Genomic DNA, 21,448 nt, shown 5'->3' with positions numbered 1-21,448 from the left:
TCGTTTGCTGCTGTATCTGTCTGCATTATGAGACAATAGACACGAGCTCCTCCATCTCCATGAGAGCTAAGACTCTTTTGAAATGTTGGCAACTTTTCTAAGATGTACGTCTATAACTCGGGCACTTAATACAGCATACATTCATTAAGACAAACGAGTCATGTACAGTACCACTGGGAATAAATTAACCTTATTTTATCTGCGGTGTACATTTCGAAATCACAAATCAGTTCCAAAAGTTCCTGGAAATGTTTCCCTCAGTGTAGCTGTTGTAACATTTTCAGAATGTAGCGATGATAGTGTAGTTGTTATTGAAGGTTGGCATTTATTCTTATTCTTTGGATGTTGAGATGCAGCATGCTTGTTTGAACCAGTCTTTCTGCTCCACAACAAAGCCTCGTGGTCCGTGTATGTGTTTGCTATTCTGCATCTTTATAGCACAAAGTTTAGTGCAATCTTGAAAACAACATCCAGCAAAGTAGATCTACCAATGCCGTTTCACTTGCAAAGATAATTAAGAGCAGTTTTTATTTGCAATTAAATTAACTGTTGTGAATCTGTCACTCTGAGGCCCAAATCCAATGTTTTCCTTGGCAGTTTGATTTAAATACCTCAAAGTGGAACAATGGAAGAAAATGCATATTTGCTTAGTATTTGCGTAATTGGAACGATAATATCCTGCTTTGATTCATAATCAAATAGTCTCAAGAAATACCTGACTGCATAACGAGCCTTTTGACAATAGCTTCGCATTTAAGGCTGCACCTGTACTGTATTATCGTAAGTGAGCAGGGCTGCAGAATGGAAAGCACATCTCACAAGAGCCTGCCTTGGAAACACATACTGCTGAGGAGGTTCTGGCTAGTAAATTATAAATCTGAGAGTGCAGTCAAGTATGTCCATAATCTTAAATCATTAAAGGAGGCTTTGCAGTTATATTATTAAATGTCCAGAATATGTAACTAATCATCAGAGTTTGTATATCTTGCTTAAGACTACATTGTAGCTTATTTCATAGTGTACTGCCTCTCTGGCTTCTGTTGGGACTCAGATCTGACATTTTAACATTGGTGTGCTACTTTATCAATTTGAATGTGACTGATAATTGTGTAAACCAAGTAGGTGGTTAGTGAACATGAGCTTATCTTTAATATTCTGATATGTATTACTTTATTTTTACTGACATTAAATTCATCAATCCACTTAGAAAAAAATGCACAAAGCCTAACAAACATGCTTGCGTGTCAACAGAACTGTTACATTGTTAGCGAAAGTGCTATTCCCTGGACTGTTCTTAACTCTCATGATAATAATTCCAGCCTTCCATAATTCGGATGTGTCTCTGGCCCCTAGAAGTAGTCCTTTTCCATTTACTGCTACCTCATGTTTTCCATTGCCAAGCTAAGCCAAGCGAGCTAATTTGCCATTAATTCCACATGCATCACTTGTGGAGCTTTATTAAATACAGCTTAAATATTTAAGTGAATTATGTCTGCTGGATAGCACTGATCTTTTAACTGAATTATCTCTTCAATGAGCTCCCAATTTGCGACAGATAAACAACGCCTGAGTTTGTCAAACAAATGTTGATGCGCTTGAGCTGCTGCTGCACTTTTATTTTGCCTCAGTCCTTAATGAATATCAAGTTCATGTCCATGATCTTCTAGACCTTGTGTTTACCTCTGCACTTACAGGGCTCCTAAAATATTAACCAATGCCTTTTCATCTAGCTCCCTTATTTCTGTAGGAATCCTCATTTACAGATCAACTGCGAGTTCCTGTGACTCTAAAAGGTTTATTCCTAGTGATTCATGATTCTGATCTCAATATTAATACAAATGTGTGTGGGAATTTGACCCATCTTTTCCATTTGGAAAAAATGTTTGGTTTTCCCCTAATTGCACCCAGTGAGTAAAGTTATTTCCTTTTCCATCTACCCAGAGCTTAATTCCATCTTGACATTGCCTTTGATTAGTTTGAACCTGTGTGCTGTCCAACTACCATGACTCTGATCACAATGTTCTCCAGCTATCTTTTCTTGGCTATTGTCTTCCATATGTCACTATCCAGTCATCTACTTGAGGGCTGAAGTTTCTCCTATTTCTATCATATTCTTGGATTCTAGAAATAATTCTTATTGTTCATCTCAGAATAAAATCCCTATCTTGAATCTCAGTGGACCAATTTGCTTCAAGCCTCTGAATCAAGTCGTTTTGCAAGTTGGAAACAGTAGGAATCCAAATAATGCCAACAGCACCCCATTCAATACTTTGTGCACACTGGCGTGACTCTTAACAATTGCTCCTTGCCCCCTGTCCTTCAGTGAGTATCATCTCAACTCCCAGATTATCATAGGGAACCAGCACCTCTTTAAGGTTAAGTTGTATCTCTTCAAGCAGAATTTTATTAAATATTTCTGTGGAGGTCAGTTGGCACGGTAGATTGTTCCACAGTTCTGCTATTACACCAAGGGCATTAGCTTCTGACACTGGGAGTGGCATATGGTCCTGACTGTAACTTGGGGGCAAAATAACTCCACAAAGGCCAATATCCCATCATCAGGTCATCCTTTATTTACACATGCATAGTACATGATCCTAACCCAGCTAGTACAGAGCTGGCTCCAAAAGTGAACAGAATCAGTGGCTCTCCTGTTTACATCTGTCTATCAGGAGCCCCTTATTGGACCAGATTAATAGCCCCAATCAGGGAACTCATATTCTATGAGATTCGCCTAACTGACCTCATTCCAATTACGACAGGGGTTGGGTTGTATTTCCCAGTGACCCGCCTGATGAAATGGGAAGAAATGAAATTCATGACCATGATCCTTGGGTAGACCTCTTTTGGGATGGAACAGAAAGCATTATGAACAGACATGTTACATCAGTAACTTCCAGTTCTCAATGGCAAGTATTCTATTTACCAGGAAGAAAGACTTGCCTTTATGTAACCCCTTTGTGTAGGACTGCTACCTATTGAGCTGTGTCTGACAGTATACAGTATGATGATCTCAGCTGGTCCCTGGAGTTACATTTCATTGTGGGCTGTTGGCATTGTACTTGATGGCATAGTGGCCAAACTGGAATAAAAGCAAGGATGTGTTGGCCGAGAGTTGGGATGGCATCAGTATCATCTTGTCAGGATCGACCACAAGCCCAGACTCCTGGGATAGATTGAGCAGCAGTATCTGCGCAGGGAGGAGTGGTGCTGCACTCAGTTACAATTCAGACTGATTCCTTCCAAATGGAAGCATGTGCAGTGCTATCTGCTGCCTATAGGTACATTGGAGGGAGGACTGCTGCTTTATTCAGAAGGGCTAACGATCCCATCATTTTCTCACTGACCAAAGCAAGCATGGCTGTGAACAATGCAATTCCATTCCATTGTTGTCTTTCTACAAGGGCAGGGGATGATTATGCTGATGTAGTATGTGTTTTACAGTTCGTATTGATATATCCTACATGAGTGGAAAGGGATTCTATTCGTAATCGATTTTTATGCAGCAACCGCAGGCTGATGTAGAACACAAATAAATGAAGGATTCGGGAGGTAGCAGGATAATTGTGGAGCATATTTTTGGCAACTTGAAGCTGCTCTTCAGGCACTCCAATCAATTGGAGGCATCAAACACATGCTCACTGACACCAAGGTCCTCATTATTGAAGAACGGTATTTGATTTGAAATGTTAAAGCTGTTTTCTCATTACAAATGCTGCCAGACCTGCTGAGTTTCTCCAGCAATTTCTGTTTTTCAGTAGCTTCATCATGACGATGAGCTGGCTCAGCTACAGAGTCATTTTATCCGAAGATGCCTAACCAATGCCTGGGAGGAGCAGCAGAACAATTGAGATTCAAGGTCATAGTCAATTGCAGACAGTCACAAGATAAAAGTTCTGATTCAGGCTGGAAGATCCTCATGCAAGATCCATTCAGCTAAACTCCTGAGCTGCCCCTTTAAAGAATTCTACTGGCATCCTGTTCCACACACTCTTCAGTAATATGTTGAGATTTTAGATTTAGAGTCATAAAGATCTGTAGCATTGAAATAAACCTTTTGGTCGAACCCGTCCATGCTGCCAGCTATCCTAAATTAATTTGTCACGTGTATTCAAGTACAGTGTACAAGAGTACAATTAAGAGTGTATGATGTCGTCACACAGGATGCCATCTTAGCTACAGAAGTAGAAAAATAAAGAAATAAGTTTAGAAGTTCAGCACTATAGCCCTCTTAGTATAAAAGTAGGAAAATAAAGAAATAAAGTTGAAAAAGTCAAACATTACAGACCTTCCTTAAGCCATGGGCCCACAGATGCTCCAAGCTAGGCTTCCCTGAGGGGGTTCACTGTCCCTGTGCTAGGAATAGAGTCATAGAGTCATAGAGTCATAGAGATGTACAGCATGGAAACAGACCCTTCGGTCCAACCCGTCCACGCCGACCAGATATCCCAACCCAATCTAGTCCCAACTGCCAGCACCCGGCCCATATCCGTCCAAACTCTTTCTATACATATACCCATCCAGATGAATTTTAAATACTGCAAGTGTGCCAGCCTCCACCACTTCCTCTGTCAGGTCATTCCATACACGCAGGAAAAAGTTGCCCCTTAGGTCTCTGTTATATCTTTCCCCTCTCACCCTAAACCTATGCCCTCTAGTTCTGAACTCCCCGACCCCGGGGAAAAGACCTTGTCTATTTATCCTATCCATGCCCCTCATGATTTTATAAACCTCTATAACGTCACCCCTCAGCCGCCGACGCTGCAGGGAAAACAGCCCCAGCCTATTCAGCCTCTCCCTATAGCTCAAATCCTCCAACCCTGGCAACATCCTTGTAAATCTTTTCTGAACCCTTTCAAGTTTCATAACATTTTGCGATAGGAAGGAGACCAGAATTGAACGCAATATTCCAACAGTGGCCTAAGCAATGGCCTGTAAAGCCGCAACATGACCTCCCAACTCCTGTACTCAATACTCTGACCAATAAAAGAAAGCATACCAAACGCCTTCTTCACTATCCTATCTACCTGTGACTCCACTTTCAAGGAGCTATGAACCTGCACTCCAAGGTCTCTTTGTTCAGCAACACTCCCTAGGACCTTACCATTAAGTATGTAACTCCTGCTAAGATTTGCTTATCCCACCCTGGGCTAAGACCCACCTGTACTCGCCAGCCACCTTCGCTGCCAACCTCCATCTGGCACACCGCTTGCAAGGCTTCTGCCCGCGCCACCGGTTCCACCATCCTTCACATCACCCTCAATGTCCATTCCTCCTCTTCAAAACTGATCGGGTTAATATTGAGAGATTGTTTCTGTTGCTCAGGAAAGTTACTAACAGGAGACAAAGTTTCAAGATAAACTTCCAATTATTTAGGGCTGAGAAGTAGAGAAATTACTTCACTCAAAGGGTGGAGCATGTTTGGAGCTTTCAACTCAAGAGGGTTGTGGATGTTCCACCATTGAAAGCATTTCAGAATTAGAATGGACCGATGTTTGGTTTTTCTGGGTGATCTGGTTTAATTTATTCTTGGCATGAGAGCAGCAGTGGCAAACCAATAAGCGTTGCCAATTTCGATCTGATCTGAGGGCATCTAAAGCTAATCACCTTGTGTGGACTGGTGTCACATGTATGTCTGCCAGGTAGAGGTGGAAGGTGGAATGAGATCTATTCATTGAGTATTTCCTCGTGCAAACCACAGACAAGCAGATTTATTGAAATCAGTTTCACAACTTGCTGCAGCAGGGTTGGAACTTATCACCTCTGAGTTGCTAGCCTAATTCAAAAGACACTAAGTTGCCCTTTCATCTTCTAGAACGTATGAAATGGCATCACACGATGACAGATTTACTGTGATCACTACAATAACTTACCCATTGGAGCAATGGGGATGAGATTGAATATTGGCTGCTTTATTGAGCTCCCTCTTTGATTAATATATTTGTGGTAGTCTCTGTGATTGGGATCACAGTGTCTTGTGGAACATTTTGTAAACTCCTCAGGGACTGTTGCACAGTCTTCTGGGACTGCTGTTGCTGCAGCAACACCCTCCTCATTAGAATCATAGAATACCCACAGTGTGCACACGGCCCATTGAGTCCACACCACCCCTCTAAGCAACATCCCACCCAGACTCGACTCCATCGCTGTAACCCTGCATTTCCTATGGCTAATCCATCTAGCTCGCACATCCCTGGACACTACGGGCAATTTAGCATGGCCAATCCTCTAACTTGCACATCTTTAGACCATGGGAGGAAATCGGAGGACCTGAAGGGAACCCACGCAGACACGGGGAGAATGTGCAAACTTTACAGACAGTCACTCGAGGGTGGAATCGAACCCGGGTCCCTGGTGCCATGAAACAGCAGTGCTAACCACTGAGCCACCATGCTGCCCTAGACCCTCTCATGGAGTTGCTGCTCTGCCTTCAAGTCTTGCCGATGTTGTTATTCCTTCCACAGGAACAGACAGCTCAGTAGCTGCTACCTCAGAAACGTTGACTTCTGAACGGGCAACTGGCTCGGTTACTGCCAATATGATTCGAGGGCTGGTTAATCCTTCACTAGTTGTTAGGTCTCTGATTTTGGCAACAGGAATCTGCTCACTAACAGATGGAACAGGTTCCTCAGAAGTCGGAACGCTGCCAGACTCTGAGATGACGGGAATCCTCAGGTGCTTCCTTCGTGAATGGAAGACGTAGTGGAGAAAAGGGACTCAGTATAATTGTGGGAATCGAGGGATATGGAGAGCGAATAGGGAGGTGGTGTGGAGGTCTAAGATCAACCACGAAGGTATTGAATGTTGAGGCAGGCTGATGGACCAAATAGTCTATGCATGCTTCTATTTCTTAAGATCTTGGGCAGACAGTTTATTGAATGAATTGATTTAAATATTAATAACATTGCTGTCTATTGTGGCCTGTTATTTTTGTTTGTCAGTGAATGAGTGTAAGACAACCAGTGGAACACAGTAGCCCTTGCCCTAGCCCTGAAACCTGGGATACTGAGGACTGTAAACGACAAACAAAACAAAGTGAAATGATTCAATGATACTTTAATCACATTGCATCAGTCAGTGATCTTTTTGGGCAAAAGAATTCCTTTCTTACCTGTGGGGGTAGCTACCCATCCAATGTCCTGTCAAGGTTTGAGTTCACACGTCGACTGTTTCATTGCAGTTTTAAAGCACCTTGACAAGACCATTCCTGGAGTATCGAGGGCAGTTTTGGTCTCCCTACTTAAGAAAGGATATACTTGCCCAACGGCAAAAGTGAGGACTGCAGATGCTGCAGATTAGAGTTGAGAGTGTGGTGCTGGAAAAGCGCAGGTCAGGCAGCATCCGAGGAGCAGGACGTTTCAGGCAAAAGCCCTTCCTCATAGTCGAGGTTCACTAAGCTTATACTGGGCATGACAGGACTGTCGTAAGAGGCTTGACTGGGCCTATATAGAGTTTGGAAGAATGAGAGTGGATTTGATTGAACTGTATAAAAAGACGACAGATCAGATGCAGGGAGATGTTTTCCCTGGTTGGAGAGTCGAAAAACAGGGTTCACTGTCTCGGGATCCGGGATAGACCATTCCGAGCTGAGATGAGGAAATATTGATTTACTTGAAGGGTAGTGACCCTGTGGAATTCTCTACCACTGAAGGCTGGGGAGGTCAAATCACTGAATATAATACAGAAAGAGTTATGTTTTTAGATTTTAAAGGTACCAAAGATGTATCCTGGGCATATGGCATTGAGTCATAGATTCAGATGACATAGAAACAGACCCTTCAGCCCACCATGTCTGTGCTGACCTATAAACACCAAAGTACACTAATCCCATTTATTTGCTCTTAGTCCATAGTCTCTTGTGCCCTGGCATTTTCAGATCTCATCCAGATGCTTCTTTAATGGCGTACAAGTACCTGCCTCCCCTACCCAAATCAATTAGTCAGACAGGATCTTCCTCGAACAAATCTGTGCTACCTCTGTCAATCCTGTCTTTCCAAGTATTGATTAATCCTGTTCTTCAGCACCTTTTCCAATATTTTCCACTGACATTGGACTTAATGTTTGTGTTTCCCTAACCTATCCCTGCTGCCTTTGTTGAACAGAGGAACCACATTAGCTATCCTCCAGTCATCTGGCACTTCACCTGTGGCCAGCAAAGTGTTAAGTATCTCCACAAGGGTCCCAGCAATCTCTTCCCTTCCTTGCCTCCCAGAGCAGCCTGGGATACATCTCATCAGGCCCTGGGGATAAATATACCTGGATGCTCACTAAAACATCAAATATTTCTTCCCTATTTATCTTAACGTGTTCTAGAATCTCACTGTCCCAACTGACATCCCTGGCTACAGTGTTTTTCTCTTTTGTGAATACAGTTAAGAAGTATTCATTTCAGACCTCACCCATGTCCACTGGCTCCATGCACAGATTGCCTCTTTGCACTCTAGTAGGTCCCACTCTTAGGTTTAATATTCTTATGAAAAGCTTTGGGGTTTTCCTCGATCTCACCTGCCCCTCTGTGCCAACTGTCTACCTTTGAAAGGCCTTCCCTTTTTCAATGCACTGTGCCTGACATACGGCTTCCTTGTTTTTCCTTATCAAACTCTTTAACATCCAGGGTTGTCATCGAAAGATTACTGCATGACTTAAGCAGCGAGCAATAATTGTTTATGCAGTTCTTCAGTAACGTGCTGTCCTCGCCCTTCACTTTTAGAGAGACACACTGGCCCTGAATTCTCACTATGTTACTCTTAAAAGACTCACACCTTTGAAATGTAAACTTACCTGTGAGTAGCTACTCCCAGTCTATGTTTACCAGATCCTGTCTAATGAGATTAAAATTGGCCTTCTCCAAATTTAGACACTTCATTTCTGCACTTTCCTTAACTTATAGAGTTATGGCCATTATCCCCAAAATGCTTACCCACTGAAACTTCAACCACCTGACCAGCTTTGTTCGTTAGAATTAAGTTTTGCACTACCCCATCTATGATGATGATCCTAATAGGACTAATTATGTCATGTCTCAAAAAGCTCTCCAGGATGAACTTTAAAAATTCCACCCTGTCTAATCCTTTCACATCAAGGCATTCCCAGTTACTGTTGGCAAAGTTGAAATCCTCTACAACTACAAGGCTGTTTCTCTCACACCTTTCCGTGATTTGCCTAGGTATTTGCTATTTGATTTCCCTCTGATTATTGGGATATCTGTGGAATGATCCAAGCAAGGTAATCACCACTTTTGGTTACTATTGTTGAGGTAGAAGTTTAAACATGCTCATATTGAATGGCAGAGCAGGCTAAAAGGGCCGAATGGACTACTTCTGCTCCTCGTCTCTAATCTGTTTACATTAACCGGTATGATCCAAAAATCAAACAGCACTCTTCCAATTTATTTCCCTTTCCCCTTCCCCCTTCTCTCTCATGGAATGTTTTGTGCCTATTGGGTGTTTTTGTGCCAGCATTGGTTGCCTATAGTCTGGCAGGTGCCATCAAGATGAGGTGAGCAAACTTAGTGACAAATAGCCCTGAGGCTTGACCTCTTGACCATTAAATTGGAAATTGGACTGATGAACCATCAGAGGCCAATAATATTTTTTTTTCCTGGCTTGCATTGTAGTAACCTCTCCTCAAATGTTCTTCTGATCATCTTCAAGTCTATACTCTCAGTACTTTCCAAAGGTGTAAAATGCCTTCATTTTGATGGCATTTTGTTTTCAATGGCATCTGTAGGTTCAGTGAATTGCAGTTTTATTTAAATATTCAATCCTGGAAGAATAAAATTGAGCATTTGTTGTACTCATTTTAAGTTAATAGTTTGGTCTTTTAAGCCACAAGATTTGTTCTCATGTGTTTTGAACAATGGTGTTTTATGTAAATTTCTGAAAGTCGTCTTTCTGAGCATTAGGAATTGGCATTTTGCCGTAGGCAAGCCAAGAGTGCCAATATTTAGTGGCGATAATGAACGACCAAATTGCATAATCAAGGCAAACATTTTCATCGAAACAATACTGCATGACTGTAGCAGCGAGCAATAATTGTTTATGCGGTTATGAAGTAAGCCCTGCTGGATTCAGGCTTTCCAATGTGTTTCTACTGCACAGGTTCATTAGTGACGTTTTTGAGCAACAGACTGTGGTTAATTGTGACCTGAGCACAATGGTAATGTCTTTACAAGCGGTGGCTCACACAAGGTCAGTTATCGGAGGAAGCTGCTGGCTATTGTTTCAGCCTGGCTGGAGGGAAGGTGTGTGCATATGTTGAAAAGCTGAAGGCAGAGCATATTGCAGAACAGCATCTGTGCTGATTGTTAGCTTCCAGCATGTGATCACAAAGAGGATAAGCCTGGCTTAAAACGTGAAAAAAAACACATGCTACAGAGTGTGAATGAGTTGACAATAAAAGTATGTAGTGCTTAATGTGTTTGTATGACATTCCTGTGCTGGCTGCATTAACTCAATATACCTTGGTTAAAATAACAGACAAATAATCGCTGATGAATTTCCCAAATGTTCCAGTGTTACAATTGCTAGCACTTATTTCTACCCATCTTTTTATAATGAGTTTTTTTTCTCTTTCCTATGTTTGAACACCCTTGGAAAGCTGTAACTTCTTGCCAGAGTACAATTCTATAGGTTGTCTCACTCAAGTAGCTACTATTAACCCTTGACGTTGAGTGTCTGCGCATCATTCAGCTGCAAGTAACATCAGAGGTGAAACCGACCCTATCTTCATACGACATCTATATGCATGCATTTTCGGCAGAGGCTGCTGGGTAGAAACTGGGAGAGAAGCTTTGCATGATTATCTAATATTCTTGGCCCTGCAATGAAGTCTTTGTTTTGTATCTGTTTAGTAATGTGTAAGCCAGCAATCTGTGAATATTGTAACATTCAGGAAACAGGACAGTTTCAAGAGGACTGTTCCATTTAACTGTTACAAAATAACAGTTACATGCAATACCACTTAGAATCAAGAGCAGGGCCTGTAAGATTTTAAATAGGTCTTACAATGAATTTTAAACTTTACTCAACAGTCAATTCTGAGGAATTGAACAAAAACAGTCAGAGGAAAAGGTCTCTATGTTTAGACTGCTGGTCAGTTAGGAGCAGGGAGACAAGGCTCCATCCAAAAAAGGTGCTGCTGTAGCAGTCCCCATTCAGTTCAGAGTCAGCAAAAGTCCAGGGGCAATGAAAAGACCTGGGAGTTATGAATCACAGAAGAAGTGATGCACAGTTAATAGCTCAATGTAGTTAACCGTGAGAGAGAAGGAAGCCCACAAGCAATATTTGTGCTGGGCAGCTGAGCAAGATAAGAGCTTTGAGAAACATTGAGTAGAAGCAACTCAGCGAAGTGAGCTGTCGGTGGACAAGCTGAAGTCATGCCTTTCAGTCGGTGCTGGAATGCAGTTTCCAGAATCCATGGGAGTGCACTCCTAATTGGGAAAGTGGACTCTGTGGACACGAGCAATTATTGAGGCAGAGTCGAAAAGTGTGGCGCTGGAAAAGCAAAGCATCCAAGGAGCAGGAGAGTCAATGTATCAGGCAAAAGCTCTTCATCAGGAAAGTCCATAATGGAATTGCATTTGAGTAAATTCCAAAGTTGGGTCAGCACGAACGAAGAATTGGAAGCTCTTGGAATGTTTCAATGAAATTTGGCAACACACATGATCACTAACATCTGGGAGGTGGAGATTGCTGTGACATCTGTAGGATCTGTCTTGATTTTATATGTTATTTAATGCACTTTGTGGAGTGATTGACCACAGTGTTTTGTTACTTCAGATTAATTCTGGATGTCAGAATTAAAGTTACGTATAGATGTATACATGTAGTGGATCTGTGGCCTCCTGCACATAGATCATAGTATCATAGAATCCCTACACTGTGGAAACAGGTCAGTCGGCCCATCAAGTTCAAACTGAGCCTACGAAGAGCATCCCACCCAGATCCAGTCCCCCACCCTTTCCCTGGAATTCCCCCATTTTCCATGGCTAATCCACCTAGCCTACACATCCCTGAACACTGGCAATTTAGCATGGCCAGTTCACCTGACCTGCACATCTTTGGACTGTGGGAGGAAACCAGAGCACCCGGACGAAACAGGAAGAATGTGCAAACTTCACCGACGCAGACTAGCTGATAATTGTCTCGTCGATCGCAGAGTCTCTGACAATTGATCTCACCATCTTTTTGCATTTCCCCCATTGCATGCATATCCATCATTATGCCTCTTCTGGACGCTGTGCAGCTAAAGAAACGACCATGCTCTTCACAGGCCTTGCCAGCTTGTGGGCGTGTGTTTCAGTTTGGTCCAGATGGACTGTCATCAGCAGGCTAAATAACGTTTTGTGGTAGCAGTATGAGCAAATGAGTAAGAAATATACTAGGAACTGAAATATGAAACCAGTGTATTACAGTACAAGAAACACAAGAGGTGATTTAGTCTGTCATGTCCATCCGGACTCTCTGCAGCCCACTCCTTTTCTGTGTACATGTAGTTTTTGTTCTTCAGCTGCAAAAGGTCTATGCAGGCTGAAGAACATTTACAAGGAAGGTTGCCACGCCCACATCCAATATCTGAGCTACACAAGCGGTCTAGAGCCCAAAAACAAATTGTGACCACAGGCGTATCAGAGTTGGGAAGTCATGTTGAGGTAGTGCAGAACATTGGTGAGGCCTCTTCTGGAATACTGTGTCCAGTTCTGGTCACCCTGTTATAGGGAGGATTTTATTAAGCTGGAGAGGATTCAGGATGTTGCCAGGAATGGAGGGTTTGATTTGATTTAGAAGAAAAGGCTGGGACATTTTTCATTGGAGCAATGGAGGTTGAGAGGTGATATTATAGAAGTTTATAAAATCATGAGGGGGATAGACAGAGTTAATGGTTGGTGTCTTTTCACGAGGATAGGTGATTTCAAGATTTGGGGACATTTTTAAAGTGAGGGGAGGAAGGTTTCAAAAGGACATGAGAGGCAACCTTTTTACACAGAGGGTGGAATGAACGTTGTGCAGAAGTGGTAGATGTGGGCAGAATTACAATGTTTAGAACACCTTTAGATAAGTACACGAATGGGAAAGGTTTGGATGACATGGGCCAGGAGCAGGTAGGTGGGACTAGGTTAGTTTAGGATTATGTTCAGCATGAACTAGTTTGGACCAAAGAGTCTGTTTCCGTGCTGCATGACTCTATAAGTGACCTCCTGTGCCTCCAAACTTGAAAGCTGCCTGCTACATTTGGGATACTCCAGGGTGCCGATCCAGAGGGCTTGCCTGCAGCGTGACCAATGGCAGAGTGACAACACAGACCACAAAATGATGCTGTGATAGATCCCAGATGTTAGTGATCGTGTGTGTTGCCAAATTTCATTGAGACATTCCAAGAGCTTCCAATTCTTCGCTCGTGCTGACCCAACTTTGGAATTTACTCAAATGCAGTTCCATTATGGACTTTCCTGATGAAGAGCTTATGCCCGATACATTGACTCTCCTGCTCCTTGGATGCTGTGCTTTTCCAACGCCACACTTTTAGCTGTGATAAAGCTGGATGATCGAAAACAAAACCAAAAATGCACAGAGTTCCACGCTGAATAGGAAAATGAATGTCTGGTCATAATTGTAAAAAATAAGAGCTTTGTTTTGTACATCACCAAACTTACGTGGATTGGTAAAAGGGGAGCAATTTGGAACAATATCACACTGTGATGCAGAGTAAATCCAATGATGGTCTTCCCTTGAACAGCGTGCTTCAGATTAGGACAGGTGATGAGTTAAGGCTGTTTTGAAAGCTGAATGTAATTACTTTCTAAACCAGCAGCAAAAGGTAAGGCTTGTTTGAAGAATAATTATGAATTTGCCATCTCCTGGCAAAACACTTGAAATCATTATCGGATGGCAAAGTAATTAAAGAAGCAACGACTGGTCGCTCACTCTTTACCCACAAACTTTAAAAACAAAGGAGAAATAATAATGGCAATACAGATATGTCACTCAGTGCCTCCACTGTAGCCTGACGAGTGAAATCTTTGTCTGAAGATTTCTTTCATCAACTACAGCAGAACCTTGAGGTTTGTGAATGCTCTTCCCTACAGTTAGATGAATCCATTCATGTGACTGGCACAGTCCAGCTGTTGGATTTTGTGTGCATGGTTTTGAAGGACATAGCAATCAAAGAGAATCTCACTCTTTTGCCCCTTGAAGAGAGAACAAGGGGTAATAATATCTACAGGAAAATACTGCAAACTACCAAAAAAGAGGCACATGCATGAGAGAAAACGGCATTCTAATCAGGAAACTGGTTTCCAACATAATTGGTAGCCCATATTTGGACCAAGCATCTCTGGTGAACTATGTTACATTTTGTAGAAATGATCTTGACTTCTCTCCTTTATCAATACCATTATGGACTTGTCCCATGTAATGAGACTTACTGTTAATATTGTACATTTGATTGGAGTTAGAGGCCTTCAGCAATATTTGAATCTTTACTTGACAAAGCTGATGCTGGCTACAGTGAACTAATCCACCGTGCTCATGTGCTGTGCTTAGGTTGAGGGAAGATCCTGCAAAGATTTTGAGATATGATGCCTGAGATTTGTATTTCCCTTAAATCAAAGAATGAAGTATGCAGAGAGCTGTTAGACAGTGCATGTTTGGGTTGTCTTTGGGTTCCTTACAGACATAACATCGAAACTGAATGTCAACTACAGAGAAAGGATAGAGACTTAGCAACTTTGGATCAGTGCTGTGATTGCAATAAAACTTAAAAGGGGGTCTGTAGTCCTCCCAATTTAAAAATAATGACACTACAACACTTCCTATATCTGGAGAAAACAGTAGAAATCTACAAAAGTTTAGGAAAAGAGGTTCCACACAATAAACATTTGTGCACACTTGAGGAAGATAGCAGAGGAATTCAACAAACAATTTTCAGGAATTAGTTGTGATTGAGCAACTTACCCAGTTTGTCTCTAATTCCTTCAAGTAGAAATTGGTGTGATGGCTACCAGATTCCATCAGGTGTTTGATTTACAAACAATGGAGATAATTGGTGTCCAAAGTGATATTGAGCTTTTTGGAGATTAATATTTTAAGACTTGTAAACAGAGAAAAGCAGACACTACTACCATCCTGTGTTTTTAAAGTGAAAGGTTACTTTAGCTTCACATTCCTCTGTGAGACAGTGTTCTCCCAACTGAAGATAATCCACTCCACGCATTGCATCCACCTCTCAGATACCCATTTGGTGGACTATATATGGCCAGCAGACTCAAACTACAACCCAGACTTCAGGACGCAGGCAGATAATGTGCAGAGGTAGTTGTCACAATGAGACTTGGGGTGAGTCGCTGACAAAATGAATGTTTATATCTATTTGGTTTTAGATCTGTATGGCACTAAAAATAAGACATTTATTGTGTATTTTCTTCAGATCCTGAGTTGCACTTTAATTCAAAAAGGGATCTTGCGCTTATAAAGATTGGAGAGCACTGTTAATGGATTGTATTACTATTCTAACTTAGTATAGTAAGGTTTATTGTTTTTCTAAAATTGTGGAATCTTGTATCTTTATTCTTTTAGTAAGAAGCTGGATCTCATATGTTGACTACTTTATAAATAAAGGTTATTGCTCCCTAGATAAACCATAACATAAATTGGATGATCAGGTCTGGGATTGTGACAACCTCACAAGAATAGAAACATTGCAGTACTCTGGCTGAAACTAAGTCATTGCAGATTGTAGAACACTTCAGGTTATCAAAGAAGCTTATTTAGTTTGTTTTTAACATATTTCATAAACCTAGAATGACATCAACATGCTTTGTGACAGTCTATTGCATCATAATTTCCCTCTGTCTCTTTTAAGCATCAGAATTTACTTGTAATCATTATTCCATCACTGTTAATCATTGTTTTTGCTTTTAAATTGCAGTCTGCATTTCTGGAACCAACTCTGCAGCCATTCACGGTGCTGCCTGTGAAGACAGAATGGAGTGATAGCACCATCCACGTTTTACTATTTGATGTCAGTGCCATTTGCGAACAGCTGTTCTCACATCAAGAGAAAGAGCCCAAGTTACAGAATACCATCCCAAACCATGAAACGTTAAAGAGACTAGCTAACATTGATGGGAAAAAACCACCAATATCCTTAAAAAGAAATAAGGCAACATTGTCTCCATGTCAGGCAAATGGTTCAGTTAAAGATTTAGTCCATGACCATTTATTTTATAGCGAAAGCATCACAAATGGACTTGCGCGGGAAACTGCTGCAATTAGCAAACAAAAAACTAAACTCAAGGGTACGAAAAGGGTTACACCGTCAACAGTAAAAAGAATGGATGTTAATACAGCCAGAGACACAGCTAAATTACTCATTTCTTGCCTGTTTCCATGGGGTGTGGATAGAGATCTGGATGAACTCTGCACAAAGCATCTGGGCATGTTTGAGCCTTGCTGTCCAGTGTCCTTTGGCCTTTTGTCACAAGACGATCACTTGTCTCTCCTTTTGCCGGGATGGTATCAGCTCAATCGGGAGGGGACGAAGGATTATGTATTCTGCAGCAAGATATCAAATAAAGTTGTGGAACTTGCAAAACAGGTCTCAAACATTACCCAGCTTTGCACTGTCTCTGTGGAGGAGATCCTGAATGATGAAGCAGATGGAAACTTTCAGTTAGAAATGATATCCTATTTGCTATCTGTCATCTTGTTGGTCAACGTACAGATGAGAATGTCTTTTCTGTCCAAGGAGAACGAAACACATAATGCCATGAGGTAAGGACAATAGAGTTCAGTCACAATACAACAAAAAATGGAATTAATCCAAGTCCTCACCAATATTAAAGCTTTTTGATATACAATATTTATAACATTCCTGCTAACAGGCGAGATCTTGATTAGAAAATGCCTTTTAATCACCTTTTGCTAATTAATTTTGGTATTTGATTATTGTTATGGATATCAATGCGACTTTAATTAACAGTCAGTGGGGATATTACCATAGAAGATAACTTCAGCAATGAATAGAGTTCACAGAGCATAATTTTTTATTTATTTAAGAAATGTAAAGCAGTTTAAATAAATGTAGCATTCTATTCAATGTGTGTTTTGGGCTAAATCTGCAATTGTTCAAGAGTAAAATTGCAAATCTTCCAAACAGACCTAATGCTCAGAAGACCAGTGCCTTTTATTCAACCTCTCAGATTTTTGTTTTTCTTTCAAATGGCAGTGAGTCATAAATAACATTTCTGACAAAGGACTGCATGGCTCTTAATGCATGAAGTCTGCTCTTACTAAATGTAATAGCAACCTCGTTAAAAATGTAATGTCCTTAATGGCTTCACCAAAATTTGTATTACTTTCAAAACTTGATTGGCTTTCCTATGACATAATTTTATAAATAGTCCGTAAATACTATAAAATATAGGGTTATTCTAACTCCATCCGGGGTTGCAGTAGTGGCTCAGTAGTTAGTACTGCTGCCTTGCAGCACCAGGGACCCAGGTTTGACTCTACCCTTGGGTGACTGTTTGTGTGGAGTTTGCATATTCTCCCCATGTCTGCATGGGTTTCTTCCGAGTGCTCTGGCTTCCATCCACAGTCCAAAGTTGTACAGGATAGGTGGACTGGCCATGCTGAATTGGATTAGATTACCTACAGTGTGGAAGCAGGTCCTTCGGCCCAACAAGTCCACACCAACCCTCTGAAGAGTAACCCACCCAGACTCATTTCCCTACATTGACCCATGACTAATGCACCCAATACTGCGGGAAATTTAGCATGGCTAATTCACCTAACCTGCATATCTTTTGGACAGTGGGACGAAACTGGAGCATGCAGAGGAAACTCACGCAGACACGGGGAGAATTTGCAAATTCCACAGTTGCCCGAGACTGGAATCGAACCTGGGTCCCTGGCGCTGTGAGGCAGCAGTACAAACCACTGACCACCGTGCTGCCCTATTGTCCATAGTATCCAGGAATGGACAGGCTAGATGGATGAGCCATGGAAAATGCAAGATTATAGGGAAAGGGTTGTGGAGGTGGGTCCGAATGAAATGCTGTTGGGAGGGTTGCTGTGGACCTGATGGGCTGAATGGCCAGTGTCCACACTGTATGACGATGCTGTCACCTTCAGGTCCATCCTGCACTCATTTTAAGTGCATGTCCCCACAAGGGAGCCATGGGATTGTGGAACTAACCCTGTAGTTTGGGTAAAATAACAGGATTTGCATCTTTCAGAATGCACTGCAATGATGTTAATGACTGGAAACCACTGCGTGTACTAGTTTATCGATTCAACTCTGTCTCCCATAGTGTTAGTTATGGGGCATGAAGAACAGGTGTAAACCTTAGGAAAAGAGCAATACATCACAACATGCCAGTGCATAATATTTATATTTCCATCGTAAATTCCTGTGCCCCGCGCACAAACAAAAATGGCTCATGTAATGGTATCACACAGTGATGAAACACCAGCTTTGGGAAGTCTGTGTGGCAAGTTTATTTCAGCAGTTTCCTTGCAAATGTGGCAATAGGAATGTATCATAGAAAATTGCATGCAGATATAAGTTACTTACATTCTATTTAGGTAGGAGAAAGTGAGGACTGCAGATGCTGGAGACCAGAGTCAAGAGTGTGGTGCTGGAAAAGCACAGCAGGTCAGGCAGCATCCGAGGAGCAGGAGAATTGAATCCCTTAGGGCTTATGCCGTAAACGTCGATTCTCCTGCTCCTCGGGTGCTGCCTGACCTGCTGTGCTTTTCCATGTCACACTCTCGACCCATATTCTAGTTGGATGTCTGGCTGCTAGCTCAGATTAATTTTATCAATCAAACGTGTGAGGCTGAACTTCAGTCTGAATGTGCAACCTTGTTTTAGCAAATGTAAGGATCTCATTATGATTTTCCTGTTCAGCTGGTTATTCAAATTGTACAGATTTCAAGAAATTGATAGTAACAACGGAGGATATTTTCATGCAAAATCTGTAGTGAGTAATGTGCAACATTTGAAAGAGCTTGTAGCTCGATTATTCCCAGTCTGTTTATGTTTTATTCATATTTCATACAAAAATAGCTTGATTTAAATATTTTAATAACATTCTCACCTGTTTCAGGTGTAACCATTACCTGGACGTGTTGAATCCTGCTAAATGTGTTGTTCGGAATTTAACAGGAAAAGCCAGAAATCCCCATTGGAATTAGGATATACTTGGAGGGGACAGACAGGATACAGATAAGCTTTGAATTGAATTAATGGATTAGGCATCAATACAGGCAACAGAAATGTATAAACAACAATTAAATACACGAGGAATACTGAATACATCCAACTGATAGATATTTTCTAATCAACCAGTTCAAAGATGTTATTACAAATTTCTCGAGCTAGTGGGATTTAAACCCTGGCCTCCTGGTTCAGAAATTACCACTGCACCATAAGAACACTTCCATCCAACTGACAAAACATAGTAAAGATACTTATCACGTGAATACCATTAGATACCAGGGCCTCAAGGACACAAGAAAGGTAGAATCCTTCCTTCCCTGCCATTCAATGAGATCATGGCTTATCTGTCTGAGACCTCTAACCGCTTTTATGCCAGCTCCTCATGGACCTCAACTCCCCAATATTTCAAAGATCTATGTACCTCATTTTTAAATAATTCCAATTATCTAACCTCCACAACTTTCCAAGGTGGAAAATTCCAGACATTCATTACCCTCTGGGAAAAGAAACTCTTTCCCATTTGAATGTGACCCTATTTTGAGATTGCCCAACTAGTGGATACATCTTCTTAACATCTACCCTCTCAGGCCTCATCAGAAATGTGAATGTTTCAATAGGTAATCTCTCATTCTTCTTAACTTGAATGATTAAAGGCCTAACCTCTGTAGCTATTCTTGATAAGTCAACCTTGTCATTCAAGGAATTAGCTGAGTGAATCTCTTTTGAAGTGTCTCTAATTCCTTAAGTACAGTGACCAATATTGTGTATTGTACTGCAGGTGTAGCCTCATCAATCCTTTAGAATAAAGGACAAAATTTTATTTGTCATATTTACTTATCACACCTATTTGCTAACTTTTCATACACAAGAACATTTAAATCCCTTTGTGCTCCACTTTTTGGGAGTCTCTCTCTCTCTCTATTTAAATAATCTGCCTTTTGCTTCTTCCTACCAAAGTGCAGGACATTACACATTTCTACATTAAACTTCATCTGCCATATTTTTTTCTCACTTGCTGAACTTATGTATATTCCTTATGTCCCCATCATGACATACTCTCGCATCTATTTTTCTATCAGACCAAGTACAGGAAATGAACCATCTTCTTTAGTGATAAACTTTGAATAAAGGATTCTTTTAAGATTGAATGAATAAGGGACCCCAACATTTGCATAGCAGGAGGGATCCGAACAATATAAAGATAATACCTTTCCACTGAAAATTCTTCAGTATTAGGAACATTCAGGTATTAATTCTCTAAAGGTGGTTTTTTTTCCATTGGACAGCTTTTTTTTTGTTCGTTCATGAGATTTGTACGTTGTCAGCTGGTTCTTGCCTGTTGCTAGCTGCCCTGGAACTGAATGGCTTGCCAAGCCATTTCAGAGGGCAGCTGAGAGTCACCCACCGTAGGTCTGGATTCACATGTAGGCCAGACCAGATAAAGATGGCAGATTTCCTTTGCTGAAGGACATTAGTGAGCCAGATGGATTTTACAACAGTTGACAATGGTTTCGTCCATGAACATGGGCTAAGTTTTCTGGATTAATAGTCTAGCAATAATACCACTAGAGCATTGCTTCCCTTGTCAGATATTTTGTTCCAAGCACTGCAACTAAAATCATTGGTTTAGCCTGCTTCAGCTCAGACTTCAGTGAGGCAGGAGCCAGGGATTCAGATGTGTCAGTGCAACAGTTCACATTGAACACTGAGTGACATCAACCTCCACTCAGCCTCCACCTGTAGCATGCGGGGAAATGTACAGGGACAATGATGTGGCACTCAACCTTCTAGGTGCCCCTAATATACAGCAGGCCGAAGCATTGTGGGGGTAGTAAACTCAAGGTGATCCTATGAATGCAGTAGGATAGGCTATTCATGTAGATGCAGAACTCAACACATTGAGGCTTATACACGTGTTAGATTACATGCTCTAACAACGTGGAAACCTTCTTATCACATCTTTCAGGACCATCTCAAATAGGAATATTATTGTAGGAAAGGGGAGGTGATGGCCCAGTGGTATTATTACTGGAGAAAGTGAGGACTGCAGATGCTGGAGATCAGAGCTGAAAATGTGTTGTTGGAAAAGCGCAGCAGGTCAGGCAGCATCCAAAGAACAGGAGAATCAACATTTCGGGCATAAGCCCTTCTTCAGGAAGGAGGAAAGTGTGTCCAGCAGGCTAAGATAAAAGGTAGGGAGGAGGGACTTGGGGGAGGGGCGTTG

At 41.5% G+C, this 21,448-nt stretch overlaps 1 protein-coding gene across 1 annotated transcript in view; it reads left to right on the top strand.

Annotated features, from left to right (window-relative positions):
- LOC122540993 (WD repeat-containing protein 72-like) overlaps positions 1 to 21,448 on the top strand; it is a 298,233-nt gene that overhangs the window by 150,195 nt on the left and 126,590 nt on the right. The window contains exon 15 of the mRNA XM_043677401.1: positions 15,928 to 16,772. Coding sequence (XP_043533336.1) covers positions 15,928 to 16,772 — 845 coding nt within the window. The remainder of the gene's footprint in view (positions 1 to 15,927; positions 16,773 to 21,448) is intronic.

The sequence above is a fragment of the Chiloscyllium plagiosum genome, chromosome 36 (assembly GCF_004010195.1).
Source record: "Chiloscyllium plagiosum isolate BGI_BamShark_2017 chromosome 36, ASM401019v2, whole genome shotgun sequence".
Taxonomy (NCBI): domain Eukaryota; kingdom Metazoa; phylum Chordata; class Chondrichthyes; order Orectolobiformes; family Hemiscylliidae; genus Chiloscyllium; species Chiloscyllium plagiosum.
Note: the sequence above shows the minus strand (reverse complement) of the source record. Positions and strands in the feature narration are given on the sequence as shown.